Raw genomic sequence first — 26842 nt, forward strand, 5'->3', positions numbered from 1 at the left:
CATTTTATACTCCATCCAACTTCTCAGATATCAGCAAGCCGAGTCTTAAAAGGGAACAAAGTATTGAGCATTTGATTGTAAACATTTCGGCCTTTACATGGTGAGGGAGGGTGAAATCGAAATGTTGGGTGCGGGATTTTAAACAGATGTACAAAGTTCCATGCGTGTTTTTAAAAAAATTTGAAGCGATGTTGATGTGTTTTTCTGGGTTGCGTTTTTGTGATGTGTATTTTTGAACGTTGATGTGTTTTTGTGAGGTTTTTTTTTTGTAAGTTCTTAATTTTTTCAAGAGTTTATGTATTTTGTCAAGTCCGTGTATTTTGGTGAGTTGATGTGTTCTTATGAGTTGATGTCGCCAGTCTACCGATGCGTCTGTCTTGAGGTATGCGTGTGTACCTCTCCATTCATTCAACCGTGTCGCTACAACATTACTGGCACACTTGACCTTTTGTGTTGTTACATTAGATGTGTGTGTCTGTAGACACACGTCACGACACGTGAGTGTTGGTATAATTCAGACAAAAACGAGAAAGAAAACGGAGACAAAACATTTAGTTTTGTACTCGGCTTGAACGAAAGAGCCGACAGGAAACAATGGAAATGACATCACTTGATGGGAAAGGTTAAAATTGATATTGAGTTTTCAAAACATTCAGTAGTTATTCAAGCACTCATTTTCTGATCGATAACATTAATGTACAATATCTGCTCAAGTGTGGTAGAGCGACGTTCAACACAGTATGTGAGCGATGTGTCTGTGTGTCTGTGTACAATGTGTCTGTGTGTACGATGTGTCTGTTTGTCTTTGTGTGTGTACGGTGTGTTTGTGTGTCTGTGTGTCTGTGAACGATGTGTCTGTGTACGATGTGTCTGTGTGTCTGTGTACGATGTGTCTGTGTGTCTGTGTACGGTTTGTCTGTGTGTCTGTGTACGGTGTGTCTGTGTACGATGTGTCTGTGTATCTGTGTACGATGTATCTGTGTACGATGTGTCTGTGTACGATGTGTCTGTGTGTAAGATGTGTCTGTGTACGATTTGTCTGTGTGTCTGTGTACGGTTTGTCTGTGTGTCTGTGTACGATGTGTCTGTGTACGATTTGTCTGTGTGTCTGTGTACGATGTGTCTGTGTACGGTGTGTCTGTGTACGATGTGTCTGTCTACGGTGTGTCTGTGTACGACGTGTCTGTGTGTCTGTGTACGATGTGTCTGTGTACGATGTGTCTGTGTGTCTGTGTACGATGTGTCTGTGTATCTGTGTACGATGTGTCTGTGTGTCTGTGTACGATGTGTCTGTGTGTCTGTGTACGGTGTGTCTGTGTACGATGTGTCTGTGTGTCTGTGTACGATGTGTCTCTGTGTCTGTGTACAATGTGTCTATGTACGATGTGTCTGTGTACGATGTGTCTGCCATAGTTGACCGTGTCGAATGTCTACTTGTCCAATTGAAATGCTTTCCACGACAGCTGCTTTGCAGACTTATATTTTAAAGCAATCATTCTTCAGTTGTTTGGAGTTACCAAACCCCACCAGCTTCGTATACACATTCACCAAAACCTTCTTAATAGGGAATATTAATCATGATTTGAGAGAAAGACCTACACATTAAAGTTTCTCCGTTGTGTAAACTTTTGGGTCACACGACAAAATAGCTCTGGACAAAATATCACAGTTCACCTGTAACAGGACAAAATGTGTATGGGGATGAAATATCCTAGGATAAAAACATCTCAGACCCAATATCCTAAAATCCCAGGATAAATTATCTATGGAAAAATATCTCAGACAAATGTCTGAGAGCAAAAACACAAGGACAAAATAAATCATGAAACAATCTCACACAATATATCTTACACAAAATATCTTACACAAAATATCTTACACAAAATATCTTACACAAAATATCTTACACAAAATATCTTACACAAAATATCTTACACAAAATATCTTACACAAAATATCTTACACAAAATATCTTACACAATGTACCACAGAAAATCGGTCAATTTAAGAATCCAATCACTCCAAACAGAAGAAACAAAACATGGAAGGCACCACTTTTCTGATATAGCAATATATGAATCAGGCTTACCGAATTCTATTATCTATAATATAACGCTCCTTCCGTCATCGCTATAGATTTTGGAACCATAAAAATAAACATCGGACCATACAGTGCTTTTACAGTGCATCGCATTATCTTATTTTAATTAAAGAATAGAGTTTGTTTATATAACGACTTACATTTATTTTATATTTGCCACAGTTTTTTTCACTTTCAAATAACGTGAAGAAAATATTAAATACACGCACATTGCTAAAACATTTTAAACGGATCAATGTCAAATATAATTTTCGTTTTGATTCCTAGAATAAGTGGATACATTTTCATAACAGTAGGATCTAATAATCGAATTAATTAAAATCTTTTAATAGTTATGCCAGGGGAGGTAATTTAAAAAAATAAATTCAACTCACCCTAATATAAAAATGTGAATGCAAAATATGCGGATGTCCAAAAGGGAATTATTGTTGGAATAATATAATTAGCAAAATGTGAATACAAGATTGCAAAACTATGTTTTTCCGACTCAGGGAGGTGTAAAACGTCGAGATTTGTAAACATATACGAGAAAGTAATAATTCACAAAAAACGTTATATGAATGCATTGATATAGTGCAATGTGGTAGGTAAAACACGGATATTTTAAATACTGCCTTTTGTATATTTTATACGCTGAACGTACTGTTTACTAATTATTATTTCTATCTTTCGGTTTGTGGACAAGCTTAAGGTTTTATAGTCGTCCACTAAATTGAATCAGGCGTGTCCGCCGGCGCTCGGTCAATGTGAGATTCGGCGCCACGGGCTAGACTGTGAGCACTATGCGTTTATGTTTGCATTTAAGTTGTGTTTATGTTATGAGTGTTGTAATTGTATTTCCGTTTGTGTTTTCGTTTGTGTTTGCATTGTGTTTGTTTGAATTTTGTTTGTGTTTTCTTTTGTTTTCGTGTTATGTTTGTGTTTTCTTTTGTGTTTGTGTTGTGTTTGAGTTTGTGTTTTTGTTTTGTGTTTGTGTTTAGTTTTGTTCTGTTCCCAAGTTGGTACATTTAAAAAAGATTTACTGTGGCGGAGCACGGGTATGCAGCTAGTAGGTGTCTAATACGTCATGCCACCAATGGTGTCACTGTGGCTGGTGTCACCCGGTGTGGTAACGAAGGGTGTCTAACGGTGCGATGACTGAGGGTGTCTAACGGTGCGATGACTGAGGGTGTCCCCCAGCTCCTTCCTATCATTTTAAACCGATTTAACTGGACACGAAATTGTTTAGACAGTATGATTTCTCTGACTGGTCTCACCCCCTAAATGATATCACCTGGTGCAGACCGTACCCCCCCCCCCCGCTCCTAGCTTGTGACGTCACAGCATACCGCTAATCCCCGTTCACATTAAGTCTTGTCCATTCTTTCAGTGGTGAAGCCTAGCGCTACATTTTATACACTTCGGCATCCCAATGTTTACAGTTTACGTCTAAAATTAGCAATTACACAGCTACTAAGTGTAAGCTTACATCGCCGTATTATCGCATGATCATCTCAACCGTGAAATAGGACGACTACTGTACAGTGTACACACATTTTGCGACCATCTCAACCGTTGAAATAGGAAGACTACTGTACAGTGTACACACAGTTTACGTTTGAAAGCAAGCATTTTACTGTCGCTTTGGTATCAATTCACGGTTTGGTTAGTTCAGAGAAAATGTTTTTCTTGTGGGGAACAATCTGAATTTAAATATTCATTCGCGGCATCAGGACAAGAGAGCTTTGAGGGTGGGGGAAGCGGGGGGTTGTGTGAGTACTTCTCACATAATGACGCAATGTGTTGGTGGTTAGGGATCTCACAGAGTTTATATCGTTCAGTGATTAGTGGATCTGGTAGAGTTTATATATTTTGAGAGATTAGGGGTTCTCATAGTTTATATCGTTCAGTGATTGCGGGATGTCATAGAATTAATGTCGTTTGGTGATTGGGGACTTTGACCCCCCCCTCCCGAAGAAAGTCTACCGCCCGAACGAAAAGGAATTTATGTAGAAAATATATACACTTAACAGTGTCCGCCCCCCCCCCCCCCCCGGAAATTTGAGTCCGCCCTCCTACCCCCGGAAAATTTTAAGTGCACCCCCGAAAAAAAAGTCTGGAAGAAACACTGGTTGCCTTGTAGTTTGTTCTTGAGTGGACAAAGGCTATGTCAGCAAATCCAGAAAGTAAAGCAGGCTGTAATCAGAGTCAATGGCCTAAATGGCCCATAACACGTTGACATGTAATATTTAATTGTGTTAGAGGAAATCTTCAATATCTCTGTTAAGAAAATCCCCTCAATAATACAATTAAGAAGGAAGAAACCGCTGATAGAGCAGGATTTCTGGATAGGTTTGGTTGGTAGGTTGGGGTAGGTTTAACAGTGACCATCGACATTTAATGTCAAACTAACGCTAGTACTCTAGCCTTAAACATCATATTTCTACTCTAATTGTCTTTGTCGCGTTTGAAATCTAACGTAAAATGTCACATTTTGACGTTAACCTTCTATGTCATATTTGAACTCTAACCCTACTTCTCACATTTGAACTCTAACCCTACTTGTCACATTTGAACTCTAACCCTACATGTCACATTTGAACTCTAACCCTACATCTCACATTTGAACTCTAACCCTACATCTCACATTTGAACTCTAACCCTACATGTCATATGTGAACTCTAACCCTACATGTCACATTTGAACTCTAACCTTACATGTCACATTTGAACTCTAACCCTACATCTCACATTTGAACTCTAACCTTACATGTCACATTTGAACTCTAACCCTACATGTCACATTTGAACTCTAACCCTACATGTCACATTTGAACTCTAACCCTAGATGTCACATTTGAACTCTAACCTTACATGTCACATTTGAACTCTAACCCTACATGTCACATTTGAACTCTAACCTTACATGTCACATTTGAACTCTAACCCTACATGTCACATTTGAACTCTAACCTTACATGTCACATTTGAACTCTAACCCTACATGTCACATTTGAACTCTAACCCTACATGTCATATGTGAACTCTAACCTTACATGTCACATTTGAACTCTAACCTTACATGTCACATTTGAACTCTAACCCTACATCTCACATTTGAACTCTAACCCTACATCTCACATTTGAACTCTAACCTTACATGTCACATTTGAACTCTAACCCTACATGTCACATTTGAACTCTAACCCTACATCTCACATTTGAACTCTAACCCTACATCTCACATTTGAACTCTAACCCTACATCTCACATTTGAACTCTAACCCTACATGTCATATGTGAACTCTAACCCTACATGTCACATTTGAACTCTAACCTTACATGTCACATTTGAACTCTAACCCTACATCTCACATTTGAACTCTAACCTTACATGTCACATTTGAACTCTAACCCTACATGTCACATTTGAACTCTAACCCTACATGTCACATTTGAACTCTAACCCTACATGTCACATTTGAACTCTAACCTTACATGTCACATTTGAACTCTAACCTTACATGTCACATTTGAACTCTAACCCTACATGTCACATTTGAACTCTAACCTTACATGTCACATTTGAACTCTAACCCTACATGTCACATTTGAACTCTAACCCTACATGTCACATTTGAACTCTAACCCTACATGTCACATTTGAACTCTAACCCTACATGTCACATTTGAACTCTAACCCTACATCTCACATTTGAACTCTAACCCTACATGTCACATTTGAACTCTAACCCTACATGTCACATTTGAACTCTAACCCTACATCTCACATTTGAACTCTAACCCTACATGTCACATTTGAACTCTAACCCTACATGTCACATTTGAACTCTAACCCTACATGTCACATTTGAACTCTAACCCTACATGTCATATTTGAACTCTAACCTTACATCTCACATTTGAACTCTAACCCTACATGTCACATTTGAACTCTAACCCTACATGTCACATTTGAACTCTAACCCTACATGTCACATTTGAACTCTAACCCTACATGTCACATTTGAACTCTAACCCTACATGTCACATTTGAACTCTAACCCTACATGTCACATTTGAACTCTAACCCTACATGTCACATTTGAACTCTAACCCTAATAGTCATATTTGAACTCTAACCTTACATGTCACATTTGAACTCTAACCCTACATGTCACATTTGAACTCTAACCTTACATGTCACATTTGAACTCTAACCCTACATCTCACATTTGAACTCTAACCTTACATGTCACATTTGAACTCTAACCTTACATGTCACATTTGAACTCTAACCCTACATGTCACATTTGAACTCTAACCTTACATGTCACATTTGAACTCTAACCCTACATGTCACATTTGAACTCTAACCCTACATGTCACATTTGAACTCTAACCCTACATGTCACATTTGAACTCTAACCCTACATGTCACATTTGAACTCTAACCTTACATGTCACATTTGAACTCTAACCTTACATGTCACATTTGAACTCTAACCTTACATGTCACATTTGAACTCTAACCTTACATGTCACATTTGAACTCTAACCCTACATGTCACATTTGAACTCAAACCCTACATCTCACATTTGAACTCTAACCCTACATCTCACATTTGAACTCTAACCCTACATCTCACATTTGAACTCTAACCCTACATCTCACATTTGAACTCTAACCCTACATCTCACATTTGAACTCTAACCCTACATGTCACATTTGAACTCTAACCCTACATGTCACATTTGAACTCTAACCTTACATGTCACATTTGAACTCTAACCCTACATGTCACATTTGAACTCTAACCCTACATGTCATATGTGAACTCTAACCCTACATGTCACATTTGAACTCTAACCCTACATGTCACATTTGAACTCTAACCCTACATCTCACATTTGAACTCTAACCCTACATGTCACATTTGAACTCTAACCCTACATGTCACATTTGAACTCTAACCCTACATGTCACATTTGAACTCTAACCCTACATGTCACATTTGAACTCTAACCTTACATGTCACATTTGAACTCTAACCCTACATGTCACATTTGAACTCTAACCCTACATGTCATATGTGAACTCTAACCCTACATCTCACATTTGAACTCTAACCTTACATGTCACATTTGAACTCTAACCTTACATGTCACATTTGAACTCTAACCCTACATGTCACATTTGAACTCTAACCCTACATGTCATATGTGAACTCTAACCCTACATGTCACATTTGAACTCTAACCCTACATCTCACATTTGAACTCTAACCCTACATCTCACATTTGAACTCTAACCTTACATGTCACATTTGAACTCTAACCCTACATGTCACATTTGAACTCTAACCCTACATGTCATATGTGAACTCTAACCCTACATCTCACATTTGAACTCTAACCTTACATGTCACATTTGAACTCTAACCTTACATGTCACATTTGAACTCTAACCTTACATGTCACATTTGAACTCTAACCCTACATGTCACATTTGAACTCTAACCCTACATGTCACATTTGAACTCTAACCCTACATGTCACATTTGAACTCTAACCCTACATGTCACATTTGAACTCTAACCTTACATGTCACATTTGAACTCTAACCCTACATGTCATATGTGAACTCTAACCCTACATGTCACATTTGAACTCTAACCCTACATGTCACATTTGAACTCTAACCCTACATCTCACATTTGAACTCTAACCTTACATGTCACATTTGAACTCTAACCCTACATCTCACATTTGAACTCTAACCCTACATGTCACATTTGAACTCTAACCCTACATGTCATATTTGAACTCTAACCTTACATGTCACATTTGAACTCTAACCCTACATGTCACATTTGAACTCTAACCCTACATGTCACATTTGAACTCTAACCCTACATGTCACATTTGAACTCTAACCCTACATGTCACATTTGAACTCTAACCTTACATGTCACATTTGAACTCTAACCTTACATGTCACATTTGAACTCTAACCTTACATGTCACATTTGAACTCTAACCCTACATGTCACATTTGAACTCTAACCCTACATCTCACATTTGAACTCTAACCTTACATGTCACATTTGAACTCTAACCTTACATGTCACATTTGAACTCTAACCCTACATGTCACATTTGAACTCTAACTCTACATGTCATATGTGAACTCTAACCCTACATCTCACATTTGAACTCTAACCTTACATGTCACATTTGAACTCTAACCCTACATGTCACATTTGAACTCTAACCCTACATGTCACATTTGAACTCTAACCCTACATGTCACATTTGAACTCTAACCCTACATGTCATATGTGAACTCTAACCCTACATCTCACATTTGAACTCTAACCTTACATGTCACATTTGAACTCTAACCTTACATGTCACATTTGAACTCTAACCCTACATGTCACATTTGAACTCTAACCTTACATGTCACATTTGAACTCTAACCCTACATGTCACATTTGAACTCTAACCCTACATGTCACATTTGAACTCTAACCCTACATGTCACATTTGAACTCTAACCCTACATCTCACATTTGAACTCTAACCCTACTTGTCACATTTGAACTCTAACCTACATGTGCTCATCACATGTCATATCACCACAGCTCTAACAAAATCCCTCACCGATTTGTTTGTGTTGATCCACAGGTTTCTGTTGTTGGGCTGACGCTAGGTGAGTACAGCTGTTGTTTTTTGTGTCGATTGAAGTGTAGAGAAATATGGGACATTATATGTTCCTATCTCCACCCCACCCCACCCCAACCACACATTACACACCCCTACCCCCACCCCACCCCACCATACCCACCCCTACCCACACATTACTTGCAACATCTGCACGAGTCCAACTATTTCCATGTGTCGTCTGTATGCAATTATCTTGTATAGTCTGTAGTTAGTTGAATGAATTATACATGGAAAATTTATTATTTATGGACTACAGAAGCATTCAAATAAATACTTAGATAGATGGCAAGATAGACAGATATTTCGGAAAGACAAAAATAAATAGATACTAAGAGAAAGACAGAAATAAATAAAGAAATACATAAAGAAAGACAAATAAAGCAGCAATCACCCTCCCTAAATTGTATCCTATATTCTTATATAACAGTAAGGGGGGGGGGGGGGGGGAGATAAAGAAGTTTATGACCAAACTGCCTGTTTTTTACTTTCTCGTATATACGAAGTATAGAGAAAGTATTGTAATCGTGCAAAAAAAAAAATCGAGATTTTTACAAATCTCGACGTTTTACATCTCACTGATACGGAAAAACATAATTTTGCAATCTTGTCCGTATGTCTGTGTGTCTGTCTGTGTGTCTGTCTGTCTGTCCGTGTGTAAACACGATAACTTGAGTACCGTTACAGCTAGGTTGATGAAATTTCATATATAAGTATTTTATCAAAATCGTAGATCCGTATCAACTTTTGAGCGATTTCTGATAACCGGAAGTGGTACTTTTCCTACTTTGAAATTTTCAAAAGCCTATAACTTGAGTACTATTTCAGATAGATAAACAAAATTTCACATGTAAGTAAACGATCTAATTCTCTACCTTCTGTTAAATTTTGAGTCATTTCCGTTGAACGGAAGTAGTAATTTACGCTACTTCCGATTTCTCAAAAAACTAATGTAAATTTTTAAACTACTAATAATATTGCGCACTATTATGCGCTTTTTTATTTAGCGTTCACTTGGAGTGCAATTCTTTTGTCTACGAGATTTTATTCTATTTTTAAAACTTTAAGTATTTAAAATGGATTAAAAATCATGTCTATAGCCCGAGTTCCCATCCCCTGTTATTTTATATAAAAATATTCGAGAAAGTTTAGGGGAGATCACTCCCGGTTTATTTTTTGAGAAAATTTCTAAGAATTTATCTTAATGGAATATGATAATAAATTATCAATTTTCATGTTTTTTGAGAAATCAGAAATAGAGCAAAATACCCCATTATAAAACAGAGATTTTCTACTCTATTGTACACACTTAAAATAAAGAATTACTTAGAAAAACTATTGCGCGCTAAAATTGATATAAAATTATCAAATTCTTACAATATTCTGAGAAATCAGAAAAAGCGTAAAGTACTAGATCTACTTCCATTCAATAGAAATCACTCAAACTTTGATAGAATAAAAAATCTTGTGTCTTAAATCTTATATAAGCTCCTTAAGTATTCGTATTTTCCCACGTTTTCTTTAACTTGCTTTCGTCTCTGTTTGTTTGTCTTTCCAATCAAATCTTGCGATCGAAATTTCTGGCACTTCCCAGTTAGCTAGCGCGCTGAAATTTTCAGGGAAGCTTTGTTTTGGATGACAATAGAATATTCAATTGTTATTATTACTAAATTGATCCATGGAAACATTTTATTGATCATTTTAGACCGCTATATAATTGTACAAAAAACGTGGGGAAAAAGGGACATAACCCAGTAACTGTAATTTGATGAAAACAAGGTTCGGTACTCTCCCTCTTTGCTTACTGAGTAGTGTTCACGCGGTGTTTGTGTACAAACAACCGTAACAACTGGTGGCCAGTATGGGGGAGACGATATGGTCGAGTGGTTGGGCACACGATTGCTATCCCACTCGACACGGGTTCAAATCTATGTGTTCTAGTCAGTAACGTATTCACACAACGTGTTTTTTACGAGTTGTCTTTTTACGAGACTTTAATGCTATACAACTTTTACGAGATTTTAATGCAAACAAACAGACAAAGACTAAAAAGTAGAAAATAATAATCATTAAAAAAGTTTTTAAAAACCCACGTTTTCTGATTGAACTAAAAAGTAGAAAATAAATGTTATACATGACAATAATGCAAGCGATCACTCTACTATAAGCGATCAAAAACGTGGGGCGCCGTGATTTTCTTACAGTTTCTAATACTGTTGACTCTCTACAAGCTCCCTAATAAAAGTCAATAGTATTATCTAATCAATAGTAATATAACTTTTACTTCGGCGCCCCACGTTTTTCATCGCTTATAGTAGAGTGATCGCTTGCATTATTGTCATGTATAACATTTATTTTCTACTTTTTAGTTCAATCAGAAAACGTGGGTTTTTAAAAACTTTTTTAATGATTATTATTAGAAACCAGAAATAGAGTGAAGTACCACTTCCGGATTTCAGAGGTCACTTAAAGATTGCTTTCACAAGATTTATCATAGTAATTTTTTAGGGCCTGTACTTTAAATTATCCCCACTGTTTACCCCCAAGTTTTATATCCAAGATCTCATATTTGTGTATGAAATTTCGCCTAGCTAAATCAAACGGCACTCAAGTTTGCCTTTTGCACACGGAACTACAGTCAAGCACCAGTCCCGGTTACCGGAAATCATCCAAAAGTTGAATCAGAAAACATGCTCATACAATGTAATACTTATATATGAAATTCAGTCCACCTAACGTTACCAGTACTCAAGATATTGGTTTTTGAGAAACCGGAAGTGGAGTAAGTACCACTTCCGGTTACCGGACATTGTTCAAAAGTTGTTAAAAAACTAAATATTTTTCATACACTTTTTATATGAAATTTCGTAAACCTAAACCGAACGAACAGACAGACAAACGGGCAAGATTGCAAAAGGGGAGTTTTTCCGACTCCCATTGGTGAAAAACGTCAAGATTTTTTCTCGATTCCCAATTTTCATCCGATTCTACCCCATATCTTTAATTTCGCATACGATAAAGTAGGGATTCTCCAAACGGCGAAAACTGTCTTAATTATTCAGCACGATTACAATATTTGCTCTATCTATACCCTGTATACGAGAAAGTAAAAAAGACTAAAAGAAAGAAAGAAAGAAATAGACAAACATGTAGACATCAGGAAGTAAAGACAGAAAAAATTAACAGAGCAAAAAAAATGCAGAAATAATAAAGCATGGAAAAAACAGATGCAATAAAGACAGAAAGAAATACCCGAACTGTTAAGACAGAAAGAAAGACAGAAACAAGACAGCTAAAACAAAAATAGTTGGCAAGAAAAAAGACAGTAACGACAGAAAAACAGACAAACATCATAACATGCATGTATCCCACAAGATAAGGTGAATGTATCTAGGATGCCGTAAGAAAGTTTTCTATTTCGTAAGACTTGTGTATGTTGTGTAAATATTCCCCTAAAGTAGAAACACGTCTGCCAATATTTCAGCGACGTAAAAAAACAAAGATTCGATCAACGCTATCACGAAACAAAAGCAACAACACAAAGCATCAAATATTAAAGGGCTATTAGTCCGTCCGCATAGAACCTACCACGGCAGTGAAATAAACCCGCTCACTTGATCGAGAATTCTATTAAACAAAGCTCCAGATGAGATAAAGAAAACGATCCAGTTTGAAAGTTTCTCAAATAATGAGAGCAGTTTAATTAATGAGTTTAGAGAGTAGCAATCGATATGCTTTACATGCATGAATTGGCTTTGTCTCGCTCCTTAACATTTATGTCGTAAGTGTAAGTGGTACATGTATTCAACATTTGATGAAATACATTTCTAAATGGTTAACGAAACAAAACATTCTAAAAAGTGGGAAACTGAATATATCGGCAAATAAAGAAAACGTTTTTAGTAGAAAGGTAAATAAAATAACTATTATCATGAATGTAAATAAATTGAATTTGTTTTATAAACAGTACAAAAAAATTGAATATAAACGATCAAAATACATCTGGTTGTGTTAAAATTGACCGTACGTTAAACAGTCCAAAGCAAATATTGAATGAAACAGTTGTCTTGTTTAAAGTAACGGTCAGATATATGTTTGAATGAATCAGTTGTTTTGTGCCAGTAATTTAACAAGTTTAACTCGTTCCTTGCTGGTACACTGTGCCAGTAATTTTAACCACTTGATTTAATTATCCCGAAATCTCAAATCATGAGCTGATCCCCCCCCCCCCCTTCCCATGACGTTTATATCGACCACACATCCAAAACACACCATTAATAAAAGTTTGAACAGTGCCGTCGGTGTATCTCGGTCGTTCATCACACTGGCGGTGACTGGCGCGACCCCTGTGTCGCCATCAAACTGCCGCGACCCATGTACTGCGACCCCTGTGCCGCCATCAAAGTGGTGGAGACTGGCGCGACCCCTGTGCCGCCATCAAACTGGCGCGACCCCTGTACTGCGACCCCTGTACCGCGACCCCTGTACCGCGACCCTTGTACTGCGACCCCTGTGACCCCCATCAAACACTGAGAGCCGTGTGACCCCGAAGGATTTGATCCCGTCGATGTACGGCCCCCACGTAGCGGCGGATGTTGTCAGGGTCTCAGAGAATTACTTCAAAAGTTCCAGAACAAAAGAGGAAATCAATGAGAAACCGATGGCTGCTGGTCGGCGATAGTGGCGTTGTTCTAGAAACTTCGTCTTTACATCGGGGACAAATTTCAGTGTTTCGGGTCAGGTTTCAGTGTTTAGTTTTACCCCGCCCCCCCCCCCTTACCACAACAAATGGACGGCGCCCCCCCCCCACCACAACAAATAGACGGCTCCCTCCACCACAACAAATGGACGGCCCCTCCCCCACCACAACAAATGGACGGCGCCCCACACCACAACAAATGGACGGCTCTCCCCCCCACCACAACAAATGGACGGCTCTCCCCCCCCACCACAACAAATGGACGGCCCCTCCCCCACCACAACAAATGGACGGCGCCCCACACCACAACAAATGGACGGCTCTCCCCCCCCACCACAACAAATGGACGGCTCTCCCCCCCACCACAACAAATGGACGGCTCTCCCCCCCCCACCACAACAAATGGACGGCTCTCCCCCCCCCCCCACCACAACAAATGGACGGCCCCCACACCTCACATCCAAACCAAAGACTAGCATTGAGTTGATTGTTGAAATGGTCTACCATATGTGCACAGAGACCCAGCAGCCAAAAAATATTTGACCGATGATGTATTTCAGCATCCGACTTAAAGCCCGCTTCATTATTATAAAATTAATTAAGTAAAAGTTTATAATCCCGTCTTTACACATTTAATTAATAATGTTTTAATCAAAGCTAAGCCTCGACGCCTTTATTGTAAGTCTTACCCATGAATGGGTCTATCAGCAGCCCTAGGGGCCTACATCAATATAGGGGTGACGTCAGACATTCGTTGGGGGGGGGGGGGGGGGCGAGCTTTTGTGAACTGAGTGATGACTTGCTCGCGTGAGCACTGAACAGCACGACACATTCGACACATACACGACACACACACGACCCACACACACTACCCACACGACACATACACGACACTATTTGACATAAATCTAACTGTAATATTGGACATAAATCTAACTGTTACATTGGACATAAATCTAATTGTAATATTGGACATAAATCTAATTGTAACATTTGACATAAATCTAATTGTAATATTTGACAGAAATCAAACTGTTATATTTGACGAAAATCTATCTGTAATATTTGACATAAATCTAACTTTAATATTGGACAGAAATCTAATTGTAATATTTGACATAAATCTAATTGTAATATTTGACATAAATCTAATTGTAACATTTGACATAAATCTAATTGTAATATTTGACAGAAATCAAACTGTTATATTTGACGAAAATCTATCTGTAATATTTGACATAAATCTAACTTTAATATTGGACAGAAATCTAATTGTAATATTTGACATAAATCTAATTGTAATATTTGACATAAATCTAACTGTAATATTGGACAGAAATCTAACTAATTATTGAAATAAAAACTAAAAGCATTTCTCGTACATTGGAAGGAATAAAAACAAACCAACTGTTAACCAAATCGATTAATTGCGTCAATATTTGGCCAGGATATTTTTTTCTGAGCGCCTACCTGGCATACCGACTGCGCCATCACAATTTGATTACTGAGGGCAATATAAAAGGCAATCAAATAGTGTGAGAGTGGCGAGTAGAGCAAACAATGAGTACTCACTGTGGACAATAGACGGGCGCTTTCCTCCAACATACATCGGCAATTGGTCGCATAGATTTCTTAGTGCGAGGTTTTTGTGTGGGCTTGTGTGGGGTTGTGTGGGTTGTGTGGGGGACGTAGGAAACCTGTTGACTTACGTCACACGTGACAGGACGTCGTGTGTTGACCGGATGTGAGATAGACGACTGACGTACTCGTCAGGTGCTTGCTGGTGTTGCTCTGGGAATACCCGTTGCTTGTGTGCACCTGATATTGAAATGTAAGCACCTTGGCCGAACGGGAGGGGGGATGTCGGGAGGGGGGGGGGGTGGGGGTGGGGATCAGACACGAGAAATTTGTTAAACTTGTGGTGCTGCTATGTACCGACAGTTTGCTAGAACCCCCCCCCCTTACCCGGACTGTTCGCAAGAACATTCTCTTCCCCCCCTACCCCGACTGTACGTGTTTACCAGGTTATTACCTATCGCCCCCCCACCCCCCTAATCCTTCATCTAGAATCTAGGACATCCGGATATTAAATTTTAATGCACCCTTTAACTTCTGCTTTATTCTAAATATAGGCACAATTTTAATTCTTCCATTTTAAAATTAATATTTAAATATATATTCGTATATTTTTACTATAAATATTAAATATTTATAGTGAACATATAAAGATATATATTTAAAAATAAGTTATAAATATTATGTATATGGTACGACGTGGTTGGGTGGGAGAGCTGACGACAGCTAACCCGAAAGTCGCGAGTCCAGCCTATCCTAATGGATACCTGATTCACGTTGAGAAAACTAAGGAGGTTATTGAAACAAGAAATCTACGTCTTGGGCAAATTATTTGCAGTCTAATAGTAGAACTCAAGCAATGTGACCACACACACACACAGCAACACATCAACTATTTTCATTTTCTGAAAGACGTTAAAAAATAATTCCTACACAGAGATTGAACCAATTCATGCCGTCCCAACCAACACAGCCAGTTGTTGAATTAAGCTAGCTTTAGCTTCAGCTAACAGCCATATCTCTCAGCCATCGACTCGACATAAAAATATTTTATTGTTTTACGTCCACAGCCTGCTTCGATTTTTTTTCTTTGAAATTAATTGAAAGAGAACCTTACTAGTGCGATTACTCCCCCACCCTCCCCCACCCTCCCACATTAGACTGAAGGACCTCATCAGAATGATTTGATCTAGCCCCCCCCCCCTCTCCCCACCCTTGTGCTCTGTATTGTCACGTCACAAATTTTGAGCAGGATTTTACTTTAGTACCGAGAGAAAACTAAATGACGCGATTTTGATTGTTAATCTATGAGACAAGGGGGGGGGGGGGGGAGTAATTATTGAGTTATACGGAGACAGGGAACTTAGCCGCAGCAAACCTGGCTAAAGGGAACATAGTCAAAGGGAACATGGCTAAAGGGAACAAAGAGTCTGGGAACATGGCTAAAGGGAACAAAGCGTCTGGGAACATAGACACAGGAAGCTGACATCCTGTCAGGTGGTATAACATTATGGGGTGGTGACATGGGGAACAAGGGTAGGCAGGGAACATGGTGGTAGTCTCGTTCAGGTAGGGAACATGAGGTAGGGAACATGAGTCAGGCTTAAGGGCATTGAACCAACGACTGGATTTAATTGCTAGCTCCCGCGTTAAGATCGCAGTTAAGATCGAAATCCAATACGGTTTATCGGAAGGCGTGGACAAGTTATGCGCACCAATTGATTGCCCCCCCCCCCCTTGCCAAGATCGAGTGAACGGCTTTAGCCAGATTTCTGCCTTAACTACTTTGTCCATGGCTCACTGTGAGAAATTGGTCGACAGAACAGGACAATTTTAGAGCTGACTTGCGGCGGAAGGAACCGTAGGTGAAACAGAACTCTTTAATACTGGTGATATACTTATGTCGTGCAATACAGCTCCATGGTTATTATACAATTACAACTACCTCCATATGATGTCATATCTCCCCATCTTTACCTCCCCATGACATCTCCCCATCTTTACCTCCCCATGACCTCATATCTCCCCATCTTTACCTCCCCATGATATCTCCCCATCTTTACCTCCCCATGATCTCCCCAGCGGCCTACCAAGGATGTTACCTGGAGTCGGTCCGCCGCCGCCATTTTTCTGTCAGCCCAGGTGACTACAGCCCGGAAGTGACGACAACACTGTCATGCATGGCCAACTGTGGGACCTTCAAGTACATGTACGCGGCCGTCACTTCAGGTATGAGAGCTGAGTCTTAGATGTCTATACTTACATATATATATATATATATATATATATATATATATATATATATATATATATATACATGTACACACCAACTCTATACACGCTGTACACACTGTCTGACCCTTGCAGGCAAGTTCTGCTACTGTGCCAGCACCCTGCCTGCCGCCGCCCCCGTCAACGACACGTACTGCGACATGCCGTGTATCGGGGACAAGAACCAGCGGTGTGGTGGCGTCAAACACGTCAGCGTCTACACGGCCAGCAAGAAAATCTCGGGACTCACCATCAGCACCAGTGTGGAGAACACCATCATCAAGTGAGTGACCCCCCACCCCACCAACATCAAGTGGGTGACCACACCCCACCCCACCACCATCAAGTGAGTGACCACACCCCACCACCATCATCAAGTGGGTGACCACCCCCACTCCCAAACCATTGAGTGACCCCCCACCCCCATCACCATCATCAAGTGAGTGACCCCCCACCCCCATCACCATCATCAAGTGAGTGACCACCCCACCCCATCACCATCATCAAGTGAGTGACCACCCCCCCCCATCACCATCATCAAGTGAGTGACCACCCCCCCCACCCCACCATCATCATCAAGTGTGTGACCCCCCCACCCCACCATCATTAAGTGAGTGACCACCCCCACCACCATCATCAAGTGAGTGACCACCCCACCATCATCAAGTGAGTGACCACCCCCACCCCACCATCATCAAGTGAGTGACCCCCCCACCCAACCATCATCAAGTGAGTGACAACCCCCACCCCACCATCATCAAGTGAGTGAACACCCCCCCCCACCCCCAACCATCATCAAGTGAGTGACCCCCCACCCCACCACCCCACCCCACCATCATCAAGTGAGTGACCCCACCCCCCGCCTCATATCATTTATAAGTTAGCCCCCCCCCCTCCCTTCCCACTATTTAAAAAAAATCATCGCAACACATCAATTTATGATGTAATCAAAGATTGTGTGTAACAGTGGCCATTGATGTAATCAAAGATTGTATGTAACAGTGGCCATTGATGTAATCAAAGATTGTATGTAACAGGGTAGCTGACCCAGTGACCATTAATGTAAGCATCGCCAGTGGTAACGAGGTCGTCTACAGAATGGATTACGACGACGGGGCTGGGCAGGCCACGCCCAACGCCACCAACATGCTGTCTATGGCGTACTACGTGCCGGGGGAGTACTCCATCATGGTGTACGCCAACAACATCAACCGCACCTTCAAGGTGAGAGCCACGCCATTGTTTATCATCACATCCATCACGCCAGAATACAATCAATCACAGCACACACAATCAACCTTAATTTATTACTTTACCTCGAGGAATTCTACTTTTCTCCAAGTAATATAGATCGAGATCTAGTGTTTTTTTTTCCACAAGTTTTTAAACAGCTTGTCCGTCAATTGGTTTTAGATGTTACACACGTTGTAGTAGTGTGATGATGTGATCAAGTATAAAATGTATTCGGGTGATTAAAAAGTTGGATTGAAGAATTGAGAAAACAATTGAATCTATAAATCTATAACGGGAGTAATTGACGGTCTTTTGTTGGGGGCACTGAGCTGGAACGTTGTTAATAGGTTAACCGTGTCATCACGTGGCCGGGCAAGTACCAGGCTATTGTCTGGTTTCGGGTCACGTGACGCCCGCCTGCAACACGTGGGATGATGCTGGGCCTGACACACTGTAGTGTCAAGATCACATAGCTGAGTGTCGTTTTTGTAACACAGGTAGTCGGATGAGTTGAGACTGGGGCAGTTCAGGCATCTCTACGGAGGGTGTGGGGCTGGGGGTGGGGGCGGGGCTGGGGGTGGGGGCGGGGCTGGGGTGGGGGCGGGGCCTGATCCCGGAGCATTTCACCCTAGGACAAAATAAATAAAAATAGAAAATGAAAGCAAAATTTGAAATGTTATCGTTGTCCCCCTTCCCAGCAAGGTTCAAGTAACCCACCACCCCACCCCAATAACAAAATGTCTGCTAGAAACTCTAAACTGGAACTGTAACAGGAAAGTTACCCACAATGCCCAGGTTTAAAATAAAATAAAAAGTTTGACCTATTTTCTTCGAAAAGAAATAAAGAAAAAGTTGCACAATTAGTGACCTTCACACATGACACCATATGTTGACCTTCACCCGCGACACCATTTGTTTTTCCCCCAGGACGAGGTGGCCGTGACGACCGTCAGGGTGGACGCCCCACCCGGGGAGACGACGGTCAGCTGTGACCCCGTGTTCGCCACGTATGAGCTGGGCGCCTGCACGCTGACCGTCTGGTGGGGCTCAAGCCTACAGCTCAACGTCACCATCAACACGTTCTCCTACTTCTTTGGTATCGAAGGTGGGTGTGGCTTCAGTGCTTGTGGGTGTGGCTTCAGTGCTTGTGGGTGTGGTTATAGTAATTTTAGGTGTGGCTCTTGTTCTTGAGGGCGTGGCTTTGTGTTTGTTGGTGTGGCTCTAGTACTTGTGGGTGTTCTTGTGTATATCTTGGAAGTGTGTCATGTTGCGTGTGTGTGTATATATGAGTGTGTATGTGTATGTGTACGCATGCCTGTGTGGGTGTGGCCAATAGTCTGTGTTAGTATCCACGTATCATCAAATTGAACTAAGTACCAATAAAATCCTTTTTTAGTCTAGCTGTAGTTTCAAGAAATCATTCTGTACACACTACCCCCTCCCCTTATTGATTTCAATAATGCCCCACCCTTAGATTATAACAAATATCAAGTAGAGAGAGAGAGAAAAGCTAAAAAAAAAATGACTAGATCTGATATCCGATTAGAACACAAACAAGACCACATGACAAACCCTTAGATTCTAGCTGTTGATAGAACTGTTACAAGTTTGTGTGTGTATGTGTGTGTGTGTGCATGTGTGTGTGTATGTCCTCACTAGGATACACGAAAGCTATTTATATTTGTCTGCACCTAGCGACAATCTCTTTACTGCATCACTGAGGGACGTGAAGGAAATTAATCTTTACTTAATAACATGTCCAATTAACTCGAGACTTTACTTAATAACATGTCCAATTAACTCGAGACTTTACTTAATAACATGTCCAATTAACTCGAGACTTTACTTAATAACATGTCCAATTAACTCGAGACTTTACTTAATAACATGTCCAATTAACTCGAGACTTTACTTAATAACATGTCCAATTAACTCGAGACTTTACTTAATAACATGTCCTATTAACTCGAGACTTTACTTAAGAACTTCTCCAATCAACTCGAAAACTGAGTAAAACAAAAACAAACATTTGAATCTAAAGCTCTTGACATCTTGACTCTGGTCGTTCAATACACACTCGATATGTGGCTGCTATATGCCTATATCCCATTACACAAGACTTATATATTTTTTAATCACAAGAACAAGTTGAAAGTCTAAACGAAACACATTCGAAAATAAATCTTAACAAAACCCTTCATCAGTAGCTAACGTTACAACATCACTATCAATAGCTGACTACAACATCACCATCAGTTGATAACTACAACATCACCATCACTAGGTAACTACAACATCACCACCACTAGCTAACTACAACATCGCCATCACTAGCTAACTACTACACCAACATCAGTAGCTAACTAAAACACCAACATCAGTAGCTAACTACAACATCACCTTCAGTAGCTAACTACAACATCACCATCACTAGCTAACTACTACACCAACATCAGTAGCTAACTACAACATCACCATCAGTAGCTAACTACAACATCACCTTCAGTAGCTAACTACAACATCACAATAAGTAGCTAACTACAACATCACCGCCACTAGCTAACTACAACATCACCACCACTAGCTAACTACAACACCACCATCAGTAGCTAACTACAACATCACCATCAGTAGCTAACTACAACATCACCACCACTAGCTAACTACAACACCAACATCAGTAGCTAACTACAACATCACCACCACTAGCTAACTACAACATCACCATCACTAGCTAACTACTACATCACCATCAGTAGCTAACTACAACATCACCATCAGTAGCTAACTACAACATCACCACCACTAGCTAACTACAACATCACCTTCAGTAGCTAACTACAACATCACAATAAGTAGCTAACTACAACATCACCGCCACTAGCTAACTACAACATCACCACCACTAGCTAACTACAACACCACCTTCAGTAGCTAACTACAACATCACCATCAGTGACTAACTACAACATCACCACCACTAGCTAACTACAACACCAACATCAGTAGCTAACTACAACATCACCACCATTAGCTAACTACAACATCACCATCACTAGCTAACTACTACATCGCCATCAGTAGCTAACTACATCACCACCACTAGCTAACTACAACATCACCACCACTAGCTAACTACAACATCATCACCACTAGCTAACTACAACATCACCATCAGTAGCTAACTACAACATCACCACCACTAGCTAACTACAACATCACCACCACTAGCTAACTACAACATCACCACCACTACCTAACTACAACATCACCACCACTAGCTAACGTTACAACACCACCACTAGCTAACTACAACATCACCACCACTAGCTAACTACAACATCACCACCACTAGCTAACTACAACATCACCACCACTAGCTAACTACAACATCACCACCACTAGCTAACTACAACATCACCACCACTAGCTAACTACAACATCACCACCACTAGCTAACTACAACATCACCACCACTAGCTAACTACAACATCACCACCACTAGCTTACTACATATCACCACCACTAGCTAACTACAACATCACCACCACTAGCTAACTACAACATCACCATCAGTATCTAACGTTACAACACCACCACTAGCTAACTACAACATCACCACCACTAGCTAACTACAACATCACTACTACTAGCTAACTACAACATCACCACCACTAGCTAACTACAACATCACCACCACTAGCTAACTACAACATCACCATCAGTATCTAACGTTACAACACCACCACTAGCTAACTACAACATCACCACCACTAGCTAACTACAACATCACCACCACTAGCTAACTACAACATCACCACAACTAGCTAACTACAACATCACCACCACTAGCTAATTACAACATCACCACCACTAGCTAACTACAACATCACCCCCACTAGCTAACTACAACATCACCACCACTAGCTAACTACAACATCACCACCACTAGCTAACTACAACATCACCACCACTAGCTAACTACAACATCACCACCACTAGCTAACTACAACATCACCACCACTAGCTAACTACAACATCACCACCACTAGCTAACTACAACATCACCACCACTAGCTAACTACTACACCAACATCAGTAGCTAACTACAACATCACCATCAGTAGCTAACTACAACATCACCTTCAGTAGCTAACTACAACATCACAATAAGTAGCTAACTACAACATCACCGCCACTAGCTAACTACAACATCACCACCACTAGCTAACTACAACACCACCATCAGTAGCTAACTACAACATCACCATCAGTAGCTAACTACAACATCACCACCACTAGCTAACTACAACACCAACATCAGTAGCTAACTACAACATCACCACCACTAGCTAACTACAACATCACCATCACTAGCTAACTACTACATCACCATCAGTAGCTAACTACAACATCACCATCAGTAGCTAACTACAACATCACCACCACTAGCTAACTACAACATCACCTTCAGTAGCTAACTACAACATCACAATAAGTAGCTAACTACAACATCACCGCCACTAGCTAACTACAACATCACCACCACTAGCTAACTACAACACCACCATCAGTAGCTAACTACAACATCACCATCAGTAGCTAACTACAACATCACCACCACTAGCTAACTACAACACCAACATCAGTAGCTAACTACAACATCACCACCACTAGCTAACTACAACATCACCATCACTAGCTAACTACTACATCACCATCAGTAGCTAACTACAACATCACCATCAGTAGCTAACTACAACATCACCACCACTAGCTAACTACAACATCACCTTCAGTAGCTAACTACAACATCACAATAAGTAGCTAACTACAACATCACCGCCACTAGCTAACTACAACATCACCACCACTAGCTAACTACAACACCACCATCAGTAGCTAACTACAACATCACCATCAGTGACTAACTACAACATCACCACCACTAGCTAACTACAACACCAACATCAGTAGCTAACTACAACATCACCACCATTAGCTAACTACAACATCACCATCACTAGCTAACTACTACATCGCCATCAGTAGCTAACTACATCACCACCACTAGCTAACTACAACATCACCACCACTAGCTAACTACAACATCATCACCACTAGCTAACTACAACATCACCATCAGTAGCTAACTACAACATCACCACCACTAGCTAACTACAACATCACCACCACTAGCTAACTACAACATCACCACCACTACCTAACTACAACATCACCACCACTAGCTAACGTTACAACACCACCACTAGCTAACTACAACATCACCACCACTAGCTAACTACAACATCACCACCACTAGCTAACTACAACATCACCACCACTAGCTAACTACAACATCACCACCACTAGCTAACTACAACATCACCACCACTAGCTAACTACAACATCACCACCACTAGCTAACTACAACATCACCACCACTAGCTAACTACAACATCACCACCACTAGCTTACTACATATCACCACCACTAGCTAACTACAACATCACCACCACTAGCTAACTACAACATCACCATCAGTATCTAACGTTACAACACCACCACTAGCTAACTACAACATCACCACCACTAGCTAACTACAACATCACTACTACTAGCTAACTACAACATCACCACCACTAGCTAACTACAACATCACCACCACTAGCTAACTACAACATCACCATCAGTATCTAACGTTACAACACCACCACTAGCTAACTACAACATCACCACCACTAGCTAACTACAACATCACCACCACTAGCTAACTACAACATCACCACAACTAGCTAACTACAACATCACCACCACTAGCTAATTACAACATCACCACCACTAGCTAACTACAACATCACCCCCACTAGCTAACTACAACATCACCACCACTAGCTAACTACAACATCACCACCACTAGCTAACTACAACATCACCACCACTAGCTAACTACAACATCACCACCACTAGCTAACTACAACATCACCACCACTAGCTAACTACAACATCACCACCACTAGCTAACTACAACATCACCACCACTAGCTAACTACTACACCAACATCAGTAGCTAACTACAACATCACCATCAGTAGCTAACTACAACATCACCTTCAGTAGCTAACTACAACATCACAATAAGTAGCTAACTACAACATCACCGCCACTAGCTAACTACAACATCACCACCACTAGCTAACTACAACACCACCATCAGTAGCTAACTACAACATCACCATCAGTAGCTAACTACAACATCACCACCACTAGCTAACTACAACACCAACATCAGTAGCTAACTACAACATCACCACCACTAGCTAACTACAACATCACCATCACTAGCTAACTACTACATCACCATCAGTAGCTAACTACAACATCACCATCAGTAGCTAACTACAACATCACCACCACTAGCTAACTACAACATCACCTTCAGTAGCTAACTACAACATCACAATAAGTAGCTAACTACAACATCACCGCCACTAGCTAACTACAACATCACCACCACTAGCTAACTACAACACCACCATCAGTAGCTAACTACAACATCACCATCAGTAGCTAACTACAACATCACCACCACTAGCTAACTACAACACCAACATCAGTAGCTAACTACAACATCACCACCACTAGCTAACTACAACATCACCATCACTAGCTAACTACTACATCACCATCAGTAGCTAACTACAACATCACCATCAGTAGCTAACTACAACATCACCACCACTAGCTAACTACAACATCACCTTCAGTAGCTAACTACAACATCACAATAAGTAGCTAACTACAACATCACCGCCACTAGCTAACTACAACATCACCACCACTAGCTAACTACAACACCACCATCAGTAGCTAACTACAACATCACCATCAGTGACTAACTACAACATCACCACCACTAGCTAACTACAACACCAACATCAGTAGCTAACTACAACATCACCACCATTAGCTAACTACAACATCACCATCACTAGCTAACTACTACATCGCCATCAGTAGCTAACTACATCACCACCACTAGCTAACTACAACATCACCACCACTAGCTAACTACATTATCATCACCACTAGCTAACTACAACATCACCATCAGTAGCTAACTACAACATCACCACCACTAGCTAACTACAACATCACCACCACTAGCTAACTACAACATCACCACCACTACCTAACTACAACATCACCACCACTAGCTAACGTTACAACACCACCACTAGCTAACTACAACATCACCACCACTAGCTAACTACAACATCACCACCACTAGCTAACTACAACATCACCACCACTAGCTAACTACAACATCACCACCACTAGCTAACTACAACATCACCACCACTAGCTAACTACAACATCACCACCACTAGCTAACTACAACATCACCACCACTAGCTAACTACAACATCACCACCACTAGCTTACTACATATCACCACCACTAGCTAACTACAACATCACCACCACTAGCTAACTACAACATCACCATCAGTATCTAACGTTACAACACCACCACTAGCTAACTACAACATCACCACCACTAGCTAACTACAACATCACTACTACTAGCTAACTACAACATCACCACCACTAGCTAACTACAACATCACCACCACTAGCTAACTACAACATCACCATCAGTATCTAACGTTACAACACCACCACTAGCTAACTACAACATCACCACCACTAGCTAACTACAACATCACCACCACTAGCTAACTACAACATCACCACAACTAGCTAACTACAACATCACCACCACTAGCTAATTACAACATCACCACCACTAGCTAACTACAACATCACCCCCACTAGCTAACTACAACATCACCACCACTAGCTAACTACAACATCACCACCACTAGCTAACTACAACATCACCACCACTAGCTAACTACAACATCACCACCACTAGCTAACTACAACATCACCACCACTAGCTAACTACAACATCACCACCACTAGCTAACTACAACATCACCACCACTAGCTAACTACAACACCAACATCAGTAGCTAACTACAACATCACCACCATTATCTAAGTACAACATCACCATCACTAGCTAACTACTACATCGCCATCAGTAGCTAACTACATCACCACCACTAGCTAACTACAACATCACCACCACTAGCTAACTACAACATCATCACCACTAGCTTACTACAACATCACCATCAGTAGCTAACTACAACATCACCACCACTAGCTAACTACAACATCACCACCACT

The 26842-nt window shown here is 40.5% G+C and overlaps 1 protein-coding gene across 1 annotated transcript in view; it reads left to right on the plus strand.

The window, feature by feature from the left end:
* LOC131941308 (uncharacterized) overlaps positions 1–26842 on the plus strand; it is a 92025-nt gene that overhangs the window by 217 nt on the left and 64966 nt on the right. Inside the window, exons 2-6 of the mRNA XM_059300502.1 lie at positions 8771–8795; positions 17163–17309; positions 17448–17634; positions 18389–18575; positions 19512–19689. Coding sequence (XP_059156485.1) covers positions 8771–8795; positions 17163–17309; positions 17448–17634; positions 18389–18575; positions 19512–19689 — 724 coding nt within the window. The remainder of the gene's footprint in view (positions 1–8770; positions 8796–17162; positions 17310–17447; positions 17635–18388; positions 18576–19511; positions 19690–26842) is intronic.

Source organism: Physella acuta, unplaced genomic scaffold (assembly GCF_028476545.2).
Source record: "Physella acuta isolate Inbredline_101_S28 unplaced genomic scaffold, ASM2847654v3 ptg000357l, whole genome shotgun sequence".
In the NCBI taxonomy this organism is placed as follows: Eukaryota; Metazoa; Mollusca; class Gastropoda; family Physidae; genus Physella; species Physella acuta.